Here is a 13,874-nt window from a genome sequence, read left to right as displayed (position 1 = left end):
GCACTTCTTCCTCATGCCCAAGTCTTTCCTATTAGAACCACACATTGGAGCATTGGCTAAATTAAAAGGAGCACTGTAGGACTTGAACCCTGGACCAGCCTTGTTACTCTTCTCACTCCCATTTGAAATTGAGCTATTGCAATGCTGATAATTCCAAGGATTAACAGGGAATTATTTCCACAATTACTTGACTCCCACTGGAAGTTTTCCCTCATGCTCTGCCTCACCTTGGATTACCTAAACGGCTGCACAGTCCTGTTAAAAACTCTTTGCATCAAATTTATTTGAACAATAATACTGTTTAGACACAGCAAACTCTTTCTGTCAACTTTTGCACATACAAACAGGGATGCAGGGTTTAAGGAACCAAGAGTCACTACGATCTCAATACTTCCCCCCACACTGCAGAATTTTAAACAATCTGGAAATCTCAGTGCAGCCTCCAAGGTTTTGCTTTTGGCAGGATACAACAGACAAAACCACATACACCAAGCATGTAGCAGATTTTATTAAGCATAACTTTGGTTCTAAGTATTCCACCCTCATTCTCATAATACCTTTAGTTAAAAACAATTATACAAGAGCAAATACAAAAAATATTAAATTATGAAAACAAATCCATTAAGGCTCCCTTTTTATATTTATATATATTTATATATGTACACTCAAACAAGTGCAGATATTAACAGAATGTTAAAGCCACAAAATGCTAAAAAAATTACTACTATACTATCAAAAGCAAGAGTTTTTAAAAAAGTACAAAGTGGTAAGTGAGCAATTTTCAGATCACTGAAGTATTTGCTGGATTGCTTCAAAAACCCACATAGCTGAAGGGCAGAGCAGGAATTGCTTACACTCACTGCCAAGCAGTTTCCTACTTAAATAGCTGCACAGGACACTTGTGGTGTGACTAACTGGTCACCCATTGAAGGGTTGCCCAATCCTGATTTCAAATACAAGCTTTTTCCTGTCAAAATTGATATGAAGGTGGCTGGGGTTCCTAGGCTAAAGGATTAGCAGGATTCAAAGATGGTCTAACACACACATTGATGTTCTGTTCACACAGAGAGTTAATTCCAATGAAAAACAACAAAAAAACCACTTCATGCTGTATGTACAAGGGAGTTTTCTGGCCTCCTGTGTTTCAGAAAGAGAAACTCTACCCTGAATCACAAACTAACCTGGGGAGAAAGCAGGCTGCCTTCAGCCTTGAGGGCCAGATCCAACACAGCCACTGAAGCCAAACAGGAGGTCTTTGTCCCCCAGCACTCCCAGTGCCACCAACTTCATTTCACTGTTTATGAGTGGTAGGATTGCCCTGATCACCAAGGGGAAATGGCTAACACCAAATGGTCTGCTCAAGGCAGAGGAAGGTTTCCTCACTCACTTCTAGCCTTTTCCATACTGAGCAGAAGGTTAAGGTGGAGTTGAAACCCAGAGGCAAGATGTTTAGAAGGCTGGGAACAGCTAAGATGAAGCATGAGTGGGGTGTGGAAGGCTTGGACATAGCTCTGTCTCAATAACATGAAACAAAATCAGTGCAAGTGTTGGAATGATGTATTGCCAGAAAAGAGCCTCTCTTGCCAGGAGAAGGGAAGAAGAGAGGGAAGTACCTGCAGCATTCAGGGTGCTCCTTTGTTGAGCTAATACATGGAAGAGTCTTACATTTGGCCTTTGCCTTTTGTATGTCCATAATCTGAACAGTCTTAGACCATCTTCACATTTAATCTTCCAGACGTGAGTCACACTGCAAGTCTAAATCAATGGCAATATGCTTATCACAATTCAATTTACCCTCAATCTGATTATTTCCTCACAAAAAAATGCCTGTATCTTAACAAATTAAAGTCTGTATCTAGGAAACATTTCTAATTGTGAGTGTATTGTCCCCAGTGCTAATCTGAAATTGTATTTAAAATTTCCAATACTTATAGGAAAGGCAAAAGGAACTATAAAAACCAAACCAACAACCCTCCACCACACCTTTACAATACAAACATGCCACTGCTGATATTAATAAAAAGTGTTCTCAAACAGTTCTGTCCAATGTAATTACAAAGTAGAAATTATTGTGTTTAGCATCCTAAGGCAAAGGCTAGGGATTAGATCCTCAGCAGGTATGTATGAACACAGTTTCAGTGAGAGCTAGGACTCTTCTGACCAAGGAAGATGAGGGTTTCTCCCCACATTGTGAAGATACATCTGCACCCAATCACACCAGGTAAGAATCCAACTCTATAATCCTACATGAGCAATCTGTTCCCCACTTCTCATCCCAGGCTTTCCTGGATAGCTAGTAGTCATAAGCATGAAGGATCAGATTCTGTCATCCCTGTGCAAGCTGAGCAATATTTTATGTAATGGCAAGTCACAGGGGCAACTTGTAGAAAGGCAGGAGATGACAGAATTGGACCCAAAGTCTCAGTGGTAACACACTTCTTTCTTGAGGCTGAATAAAGGATGGGATAAACTGAATTTCATTTTATGCCTTACTTTAGAGGGAAAAATTCCATTTCAGTAGATTCCAGTAATTAGTTTGGTCTGGTTTAAACACTTCCTTACTGCAGAAACTGCAACAAGTGTCTGCAAGCAAAGAGTAGGAACTGATGGGTAGATCAGTTCCAGTAAATCAGTTCAAACACTACCAAGTGATGTGTTAACACTGTACTCTGTTCAGCATGTACTTGGAGGAGAAAGGCCACAACACCGAAGTAAGCAGGATTTCAAAACATGAAAAGTAGAAGACAGATAATTTTGCTTTGAGAGGTAAATTCACAGGTAGCACTTCACAGGCCTGCACACAACAGTATAAGTTTACAGAGACAAATCAGCCTCTGGAGTCTCCCTGTGAAACGATCATCAGATTTTCATTCTTTCATAGCCCAAATTCTACATGCCAAACAGCAAGAAATGGGCTTTAAGGCTGCTTAACTTTTCACTGCTGGTGAATTTTAAGCATTCTTATCACGCCCATACCTACCTATCCTAGTGGGGATGGGCAGCAGTAATTAGCACACCTCATATTCTCCTAGATTTAATAAAAACTCCAACTAAACACACATTTCTGTGGGATAGACACAAGCTGTAGGTCTAGATGGAGGAAATCTACCTGCGCAGCAAAGCTTGATATAACAGGAGGATTTTTGTTCTGTTTTAAAGCAAAATATAATCTGTGTATCATCTCCACTAAAAAGGATCACAAGAGTTAAAGCAGTGCAACACTGAAGGAGTTTCTCTAGTATCCCTGGTTAAAATCTCTGAGAAAGCATGTCAGCCTGGTCCATGACACTGAACTGACAAAGACACTCCTTATTCATTGATCTCAGGACTGTATTTGGCAAGTCAATCTGTTTACGATATTGTCTTTTCAATTCACACGTCCCAGGAATTAAAAATCTCATCTTCAGTAAGTGTCAGCTGGATGCTGTTATTTTCCCTCTTGAGGGGGCAAATGTGAGACACCTTGCAAAAGCCTCTCTCTGCAGGAAAGCTGGAAGTCTAAGCAGGCTCTGGCTCTAGGAATCTGGTGCTTCTGTTGCTTCCTGGACCGTCCTCCTCAAGTTGCCCTTGACTTTGACAAATTCAGGCGCATTTTCCTGCTCTTCCTGTATCTTCTGCTTCTCCAGTTCCAGCTTAAAAGGGAATCACATGTTTAAAAAAAAAAGTTTAGAAAACACATCATTGAAATACAAGACAAAAAATGAAAGGTTTCAATAATTGGCCATGCCAAACTCTTTAAATTGCTTCCTTTCTTTGTCTCATGGAAAAGATAAAATTGCTTTTCTTTGGGAGTATCTGTTCTCATAAACAATAAATCTTTTCAAATCTTTGGCTCTAGTTTGTTCCAAATGTCTACCTCCGCCAGACAGGCAAAAACTCTGTAAGCCCAGTGCAAGAACAAGATGAAGCATTTTTTAAGAAATTCTTGGACATCTTCATTAAAGAAACAACAGTAATTCCCTTCTCTGGCTTTTACAACAGAACAAGGAAGAATGTGCCTCGTGGGAGAACACGTGAGCAGCTACTACTGAGCACACTTGCAGAACTGATTTCTGAATGTTTAGCTATGAAGTTTTGTATCTAACTTGATCCCCTTTAAGAGTTATCTGTTTTTTCTATCACAAAAAGCAATAAAACCAAAAAATCTTCATTGGCCCGTAGCCATTCGTTTTTGAGAGCCCATTCACTGACTTTTTTAACCAAACTGGAGCTCCTGCCCATGCAGACACTCAAAATTTCCATGTGAGGAATGGAAATGCTCTGTGTGGCAAGGCCCTGCAGTACCCACCCAGCACAGGCTCACAGATGGCACAGAATATGGAAGCTTAGCAATCCTTAGGGAAGGCAGATGAGTTGGCAGAAAGGGAGGAAAATACCCTTTAGAAAACTAACAAAAGGTCCTGGAATGAGTTTTTTTTTTCCCTTTTTTATCAGACCAAGGTCTCCCTGATTAATGGGGAACACACACCGCTCACCTTAATAATCTTTCCTTTGTCTCTCGCTCACTGACAAGGGACAATGCCTTGTTTGTATAAATCATAACAATGTCCCTCCGTGAGTCATGTTGTCAATTAATGCCATTCCTGTGATGTTTACAAAATCACAGCACTGTTTGCATGGGCAGGCTCTTTCTCTACTAACAGAATTTTCTGATCTACATAATCTATGTTGCATGGCACAATTTCAAATCAAATCTTCCCACAAGCTGAACCATTCAAAGCTGGGCCCTTAAGAGAGATAAGAAAAAATGACAGGATGATACACTAACAAATACAATAGCTTTCTCCAAAAATATTTCTAAACCTAATTAAAACAAACAAACCCAACCTATAATAAAACCCTAAAACCTATAAAGATTGGATTATATGTAATTTTGAACAGTAATTATTTGGCTTAATTGATTTCTTTTGAGAAACACAGGAGGTACTGTTTTAAAGCATTTATTTATAGCATTAATTTATTTTAAAATAAATGCATTGCTTGATGCACAGTGACTTCTCTGATGAGCTGTTTCACTGTGGAGATATTTCCTCTCAGGCACACAAAGTGCTTCCAGAGGCACAGAGACGTTTGGCTGGCCTCGTGCCTGGCAAAACACTTCACCAAAAGAACTCCAACTCCATTATCATCTCCATGCACAGGGTCTGAGGACTTTTTCTTTCACTTGAAAACACCAAGGGGCTCACACATTTTAAGACAATAAAATATCTTTTAGAAGTTATCTAGTTTCTTACATAACCCAGAGGATCAGTTGGTTTTCATTCATTAAATGTAATTTTGATGTACTACAGACTAACAGCCATTCTTAGTGGATCATAGTTAGACTACAAAAATTGATTAAATCACTACAGTTTCAATGGTTAAACAGCATCAGTGCTCCACACACATTCCTGTTGGCTGGTGCAGGACCCATTTGACCAAAAGCAGACCCCATAAGCAGTTCCTATACAGCAAGTGACAACAGGTAATTAAAGAGCGTGATTTGACTTATCCTAAGAGATACCTGAATTTAAAAATTAGCTGCTGCTTCTTTTCTGTCTACAAAGGGAGCCTCAGGTGAGTAGCTCACATGCAGATGTGTAAATGTCTGTTATTCCTCATCTTACCTGCTCCAGTTTCTGCTGCCGTTTCAGTAGCTCTATTTCCAGGTCTGACTTCTTCTTTTGTGCTTCCTCTTCTTTTTGTTGTTTAATAACTTGATCTCGTTTCCTTTTCTCCATCACCTTCTGTAGCTCTGGTTTGTTCTGAGGTGCAAGACCCCTTCAAATTACATGGGGGGAAAAAAAAAAGAGATCCATTTCAATTAGGAATTCACACAGAATTGCAGGCAGCTTTACTAAAATCATTTACATTTACATTAGGATATAAATAAATAATTAAAAGGAAAAATCATGCAGACGTTTGCCTAATTTCTAACCAGTACCCTAAGCTACAATTTAAGCCTTTAAAATATTTCCCTTTAATGTGCATGCTAGTATTTCTCCTGTATACTTCATTAACTTGCATATTTAGTCTTCACTGTAATTCTCTTGATTCCAAAAGAATGGACGGAAAAATCCATCACAGATGAAGACACTATCAGAGCTAGAAACAAATTTTGGACAAGAAGAATTTGCTTGGTGCTGGATAAGTCAGAAGGACTGCATTCAGACAGCCCTGTGCAGGCTATTCTGCCCATAGAAGTCTGGATGGGCAAAACTAAAAAGTAGTCTGTCACACTGCTCCTGGAAATCATGGATTCTCTCTTTTCCTTGCAAATGTGACAGATTTACCCAAGCCTGGCTGTGAAGCTATTCCCAGAGCTCTCAGGCTACACGAAACATCACAAAGAGCCTAAGACAACAAAAATCCAGAATAAAAAAGTTGCCATCACCTTGGAGACCAGACAAAGCCTGGAGGATTCTTCCTCTGAGAAGGCTTTAGGTGCTACATGAATGGAATGTTTTGAGCCTGTTCAGCACAAATTGCTTTCCAAGCCAGCTACTCCAGAATGAGAAAGCTCACTCCTTGGGAAGATGCATGACATTATTTATAATGGCACACACATGGATACTCACTCCTACTCATTTTTGTGACTTCAGCATTTTCTTTTATCTCTGTAATGCTACGATGGTTTCAAAATTTGGTATAAGACTCAAAGTTGTCCCTGTTATTCAGGTATTAGCATCATTTATGGTAGAGCAGACAGATCTAAAATTTGTCATTGTTATTGTTGCCTTCCCTGTGAAGATGATTATGTGAAAGCATCCAGCGTTAAGTTTAACATCAACCATTTTTTATTTCAACTTTAAGAAATTCAATAACCTGAATAAGCTTTCACAAAGCGTATTTTTACCCTTCCTACTTACTATACATTTGTGGTTGCCCAATTATTCATTAATATGCAGATCTGACAGCATATCCAATAAAACATTAAAATGCCATTTTATGGTGGCATCTAGGAATGACTGCATATATTATGCAACACTCTATCCCTGTAGATACCCTGACAGCAAAATCAAATATTTAGCAACACCAAACGCTGCTCCCTATTTCTCATAATAGATCTCATGGCCTGAGCGCAACAGAAGCTACAAGACTGTGTTCATATTTTATGTTTCATGCTATTTTAATTACATTTTAACACATGAAACTGAAGTCAGGCAGGAGAAGCTGGAGTCATTTTTTATTACTACTACTATTACTACTGCTGCTACTGGATTGGTGAGAGCAGAGTCAGTGGATGCTGCCACAGTGGCAATCAGCACTCAAAACAGCCACAACCAGAGAGCAGCCAATAGGTAACATTACTGCTGCTGCATTTCTCACTGAGGTTGCACAACAAAGCAGATGCACAGACTGGTTGAGATGTGCTGTAAAAAAGGGAACCTGCTGAAGCTACAAGTAAATACAACCCCTCAGTCCAGTCAGGTGGGGATGGCAGATCTGTAACAGAACTATAAAGTCAATCTTGTTTCCACTGTTATGTAAAAAGGAAAAGCAACAAACTGGTGGATACTGGATTAACTGGGGTTTTGTATCACCTCCTGGTGACTGTTCTGGTTAAATCACAAATCCTAAGGCTTTGATATAGAGGAACCAAAGTGTGTTACAACACAAGCGAGAGTTGATATGGTTAAAATCTCTGTGAGGGATAGCACCAATATTTTGCAGAGCTGAGGTTGACTCCTAATTAGTAAAAACAATTTAAGTGACTATTGCCTTTAGATAGCACCACCTGAATCCTTTTTATTTTTTTTTTTTTTTTATTTCTCCCCAAAACAACTACTCTTTCTGCAAGTATACCAGTTCTTGACCTGACAGCCACTCCTCACAGTGAGCATGGAGAATGACTGAACCAAAACTAACATCTTCCAACATCCATTTCTGGCTGTTCAGAGCTGATGAGCCCAAAAAGTGAAGCTGCTGATGTCTACACTGAGTCTTCACAACAAAATAAGCAGCACATTCAGCAGACTTCTACAAGAGCACTCTAAGTTTTCTATATGTTTGACAGCTTGTGGTAACAAAGCAGAACAGAGCCTAATATCTGCATTATTGAAAAGCCCCCTATCAGAGCTACCACAGTGACACAAAGCACAGAAGACTAACCCTCCTCTAAAAGATACCCATTTTTCTGCTGGTGAAAATCCTCAAAGTATTTATTTCTGCACCAATAAATAAGAATCTGAAATTACCAGCTGCAACTAATCAAAATTACAATAAGATAAGAGAGGGTATTGAGGTCTGCACAACTTTTCTGTGTAATAGGATATTTTCCTAGAAGAAAAGAACTCCATACTATTCAAAAGTGCTTTTGCTTTCATAAACTTAAAAGAAAAAAATAGTCTTAATTTATTGCAGCCTCCACATCCTCTAGATTAAGATCATCAGGAAACTTCAACTATTTTTCTTTCAATGACTATAAACTTCTTGGTGCCAGGAACTGACTTTGATGTTTAATCCCATTAACGAAAAATAGGACAAACACCTATTTAGGCCAGTTTCTTCCAATTCAGTTGGCATTCTGTAAAATATTTCTCCTTCTTCATCACTAAAGAAATGCTATATTGTGTATGCAATTCATTTAGAATTAAGTCTCTTAGCCCAGCATTTCTGAGGATTTTGCTACTACATATAAAAAGACCCCTTCTCCCCTCCAAATACTACAATGCCAAAGGATTAAAAAAAAAAGAAAAGAAAAAAAAAAAAAGAAAAAAAAGAAAGAGAGAGAGTAAAACTGCTATACTGTGACTCTTCCTGCCAAATACACAAATCCACTTGTGCTGGAGTAGCCAAATTCATGGCTTTTTACTCTCTTTATCAAGGTCTAAGGTTTCAAAAAGTCAGACTGGCTGCTACCACCAGCTTTCTGCTCAAATGCACTCTGAAATACTGTTATTCCACTTCTATTTTATGGATGCCCACACCTTGCCTTTGAAAAGTCCATTTTGGGTGTCTTCAATACAGCAAATCACCAACTGATATCACAGTTAGTTTCTGTTGGTTTAAACAAAGGAGCAGCAACTGGCTTTCTGCCTTTTCCTCCACCAGGTGGTCTGGTGGCTATTTTCTTAATCTGTTTTCTAAATTACTTCTCTATTGCTGAAGACATTTATTAACAGAACTTCAGCTATTTCTGGGCCAGATGCTTGTGTCTCTGAAGTTGATGAAATGAAGACATGGTTGTTTACATCTCTAAAAGCAATATATAGAGCAACAGCTGTGCATCCCATCCCAGAGAGGAGCATTTGCAAAACATACAAAGAAACACTTGTGCAAGAGCAGAGCAGGGCCCAGACTATCACACTGCATTGTGAGACAGATCAAATAGGTAGAGAACAGTTGCATGAAAAATCAACTACATGATTTCTCTGATTTAAAAGTAAACTCAGTGCACTGGGAATTGTGAAAGCCCACAGATTTTATCATCCCATTGTTTGTCAAATACTTGATAACGTTAAGAGTACAAGACAAATTACGGTGGCCAAGTAAATGACATACAATAGAGAAGAACTGAACTGCTTCCTCTCAAAACTGACCATCTGAGTATTTACAAAAACAAAATGAGAAGCCTTCTAAGGCAAGATTTTGCACTGAAACTCAAACAGAAATAAATGCCATGGTTAAGAATCAAAGTCTTTCAATTTACAACAAACAGTGTCTGCTGGGTTTTGGGGACAATGTCATTCTGATGAAACTAAAACTCCAGTTGTGTGTTTGGGGTGGGGGGTGGCACAAGTGATTTTTAGACTCTTACCTTTTCTGATTCATAAGCAGCTCCCTATGGAGATCTTGATGATTCCGGGATGACTTCACAGGATTAATTAATTTCTGAGGTCTAATTAATTCAGGATTGTCATCATCTATGTAGTCTGGTTCAGCCATAATCTTTCTTGGAATGGGAAATGGATCTTTGGGTTCAGTGTCCTTGTTCACAGTATCTGTAAAATGGAAAAAAAAAGATGTGAATCTACACTGAAAGGCCTTTTAAAGATATCCTAAACCACAAAGGCAGCATATTACATTGGCAACAGTCATGCTTTTGCTGGATTAGTTTTGTCTGTTGAAAGTAAAGGCTCTCAGAGAAAACATCAGTATTTTTTAAATAGGCAGCAATTTTATAACAATGGCATCTCTAACAGCCTTCATCCAATGACTTGGAGACAAGAGTTTCCCCCTTTTTGAGAAGAACTTGACAAATTATTTAGTTTAAGTGTGTGAAGACCCATATTGATTTTAATAAGCCTATTCAGTAGTACTGAGACCCTAAAGACATTTTAAATACTGAGTATATTAAATACTGTGAATGTGTGTCAAAAGCAAAGTCTCATTTTGTGCATTTTGTGCTGTCTGCGTCATGTCAGCTGTGGGGAAAACACCTCTGTGGATAAGCAAGCCCTTTAATGTATCAAGCAAAAACTTCCATGTGGAAATGGCCAGATCTGCAATTTTTGTGATGCGGGACTGATTTCTGAGTGGCAAAGCTGAGGAGAAAAAAAGTAAGGTGGTTGTTCTTTAAAGGCTGTATTCTACCCAGTGAAAATCCACAGAAATACACTGACCTGAAGACAATGAATTCATGATTTATTTAATTTGGAAAAGTAGCACTTTCCTATCCTGCTATAGAAAACTTATCTACTCATCAAATCACAACATTTTTAATCAAGAGCTGACAAGTAAATGATGGTTTTCAAATAATTCATATGTGACCATTCAGACTCCTTTCCATTAAAAAGCATCATTCACAAGATGAGCAGCATCCAAAACAAAGCACGTTCAGGGAAACTCTGTCTCTCTTCACTGCCGTGAAAACCTGCATGCAGATTTTGCCACTGTCAGTTTGATGAAAAGCTGGAGCCTCAAACAGACCCCAAAAACAATCTCACAGCATGTGGGTTTGCAGAGATAAATCAATGGGACAGGAAAGAAAAGGCGAGAGGCTTCCATTTGCCTGACTGGCAGAACAGCCGAGTGCTGCACACTGTACTCACAGGGCTAAGGGACAAACCAGAGAATCACTGGGATTTGCTGTGCTGTTTCCAGTAAAAGCTGAGTATGTGCTTTAATTCAGATCCCACTGTTACCAGCTCTTCCCTCCCTGTCTCACTCCATGGGCTACAAAGCCTATGTTCAGCTGCAGTTTAATCCCTGAACTATTTCCTTTCAGTAGGAATCTCATACTGTTGCTCAGGTCTTATCAAATCCACTTGATATGGCAGAAAGATTCTCACTTAATATTTCAGTAGATAAAACTGAACAGTACCATCATCACCCAGCTGCAGCTGCTTGCAGGTGAGGAAGCAAAACACCATAGAAGTTTTCAGCAGATGCAAGGGTATTCCAGATTTGAATGTGTCCAGAGAACCTGGCAAAGATCTTTCAGCTTGTTTTTTAAACTGGATGATGTGAAGTGTGTTTTAGTGGTGCTACATCTCACACACCAAATTTCTGTGGAGCAGCTTCAATGAGAAACAGTGTGAACTGCTCTCAGGGTGGCTCCTTCATGAGCTCTTCAAGGCAAGTTCATATAAAGAATTTTTGCATTCTGTGGGGGTGTCAGGTCTCACAGGGACCTCTGAAACTACTATAAAAATTGTCCACTGTTCAAAACTATGGAAATGTATTGCTGTACATGGCAGAAACCTCTTAGAGACACTGATCATGCAATAAGAAACCTTCAGAGTCCTCCTTGCTTCAATCAAGCAACAGCTATCACTGCACATGCCAAATATACAGGATCACAGGAAAACGGGTCAGAAGAAGCTTGGAAGATTTCTAATTCAACCTCCTCCTGAGAGTGGGAACAGCTATGAGATCAGGGCAGGTTGCTCAGGACATTTCCCAGTAAGACCCTGAAGATCCTCAAGGCTGCACAGCCTCTGTGGAGGGCCCCTCTCACCTTTCTTCAGTGGTTCTTCCTCACACCTACATGAACCTCTTGTTTCTACTCCAGTCTGCTGCCTCCCAGGCTCCAGCCATGCACTCTGGTGAAGAGCCTGGGTCAATCTCCTTGGAAAGTACCTCCCAGGCACAGGGAGCTGCTGTTTGGTCCTGCCAAAACTTGCTCTGGGCTGAGCCAGCCCAGGTCCCTCAGCCTCCATCACAACCCATCTAGGGGGCCCTTGGCAAAACTCACATCTCAGATCCCTCACTGCTCCATAGCATGCCATACAAACCCCAAAAACAACCCCTCAAAACCCCTCAACACACACCACACAGCACCACGCTGTTAATGAAACATTGCAGAGGTCTGTTCTCTTTAGCACAGACAGTGAATAAACCAGATGCAGTTCTTCTCTTACATAAGGACATAACATTTCATTCTTCCTCAGTGTTCACATCAGGCTTATCACAATTAAAATAACTCAAATATTACATATCCAACCTCCACCCAAAATAAACCTCCTCTGTAAATATTTGTTTTGCTTTACTCTCCTATCAGTTCTGTTGCACTGATGGACCTGTGAGTCTTCTAGAAGCCATTTATCATCAACAGCTCTCTTTTAAAGTAAATCCAAAAATAACCTGCTGCTTCTTCAAGATAATTCTTGTTTGCTTAGGTGGAGATGAAAAACGCAGAATTACTCTACAACTGCCATAAACAATGTACAATTTTCTTGACACAAGTCCCTGAAAAACAATTTGATTCCATCATTTCTCAAAGTGTGGTGCTGTAATTTGCAGCACATCGATTTGGTTTGAACAAGCCCTTAAAGTGAAGGTTATTTATTCTTCTTTCTTCTGTCCCATCACTATTTTTAAAACACGTATTCAACTCAGAGGTCAAGAATCGTGGTTTCCTACTGTAACATGAACTCTACTAGCAGCAAACATGAATGAATAAAAACTCTCCTGGGAAGAGTCTTTCCATGTGTGATTAACTGCAAATGACTTCAACTAGGATTTCCAAACAGAGCCAGAGACACAGGGTGCCCAGTTCCCACTCAGTGAATTCTCTCACACCTCTGCCTAGCTGGTGGCCACCAACAAAGTCCTGCACAGTCACTGTGTAATATTACATGCAAACAATACAATCAAGATAAGGTGATCTCTACCCACACCCTGTCAAACCTAACATTTACAAAGCATAGGCAAGTTTCACATAAAAAGGAAACTGAGGCACAAAGGATTCAACACACCTAAAGCAGATAGCAACAGAGGTAGTTTATCCACAGAGTTTCATTCTGAGGTTCAGGCTCACACCAATAAACCAGTCAAGCTCGATGACAGAATCCCTTAAAAGTCCTTAAACAAGTTTAATCAATGTTCAAGCAATAACAATTAAAACATTATTAATGCCATGAGTCTCTAGTGCTCATCACCACAAAAGTCACAGCCCATAAAGCTGCTTTCAGATCATCACTAGGTGCTACAGTGGGACATTAATAATCCAAATAATCACTTAGCAGGAATATGTTGCCTGAAGAGCATCCGAGAGGCTCCTTTTAACCATCTGCTGTTACATGATAGACTGAGAATGCACAATCCATGGCTGTGTTTCTCTGCTACCTCGCTCCAAATAAAGGAGATTTGGATTCAGGGGATGTTTTAGCTGAGTTTGGCTCAAGTTTAATACACCCACTAATTTGGCAGGTGCTTTCCCAGTGCATTTGCTGAATTAGCTGTTACTGCACAAGTAGCACAAAGGCATTTATCTACCTTAATTTGTCGTGCTTGAGTAACTAACACAGTCTTTGTCCACCACTTCTTCGGTATATGTGGATTTTGATCCACAGAGAGAAAGAATAAACTGGGGATCTTGCATGGAAGAGGAATTTTAACTCCTCAAACAACTGCAAAGCAATTTCAACATCTCATTAGAAAATTACTCTCCAGAAAAACTATTTCAAGTATCCTCCCAGACTAAAGTTTAATGTTTCTAGACAAAAAGA

At 39.6% G+C, this 13,874-nt stretch overlaps 1 protein-coding gene across 4 annotated transcripts in view; it reads right to left on the bottom strand.

Moving 5' to 3' along the window:
* Positions 1 to 484: 484 nt before the first annotated feature.
* FAM107B (family with sequence similarity 107 member B) overlaps positions 485 to 13,874 on the bottom strand; it is a 117,283-nt gene continuing 103,893 nt past the window's right edge. For all 4 annotated transcript variants that reach the window (XM_021531014.3, XM_021531017.2, XM_021531015.3 and 1 more), the window contains 3 exons: positions 9,740 to 9,923; positions 5,607 to 5,760; positions 485 to 3,632 (listed from right to left, as the gene is read on the bottom strand). In XM_021531014.3, the coding sequence (XP_021386689.3) occupies positions 3,516 to 3,632; positions 5,607 to 5,760; positions 9,740 to 9,923 (455 nt within the window). In that variant the 3' untranslated portion in view covers positions 485 to 3,515. The remainder of the gene's footprint in view (positions 3,633 to 5,606; positions 5,761 to 9,739; positions 9,924 to 13,874) is intronic.

This window comes from Lonchura striata, chromosome 5 (assembly GCF_046129695.1).
Source record: "Lonchura striata isolate bLonStr1 chromosome 5, bLonStr1.mat, whole genome shotgun sequence".
Taxonomy (NCBI): Eukaryota; Metazoa; Chordata; class Aves; order Passeriformes; family Estrildidae; genus Lonchura; species Lonchura striata.
Note: the sequence above shows the minus strand (reverse complement) of the source record. Positions and strands in the feature narration are given on the sequence as shown.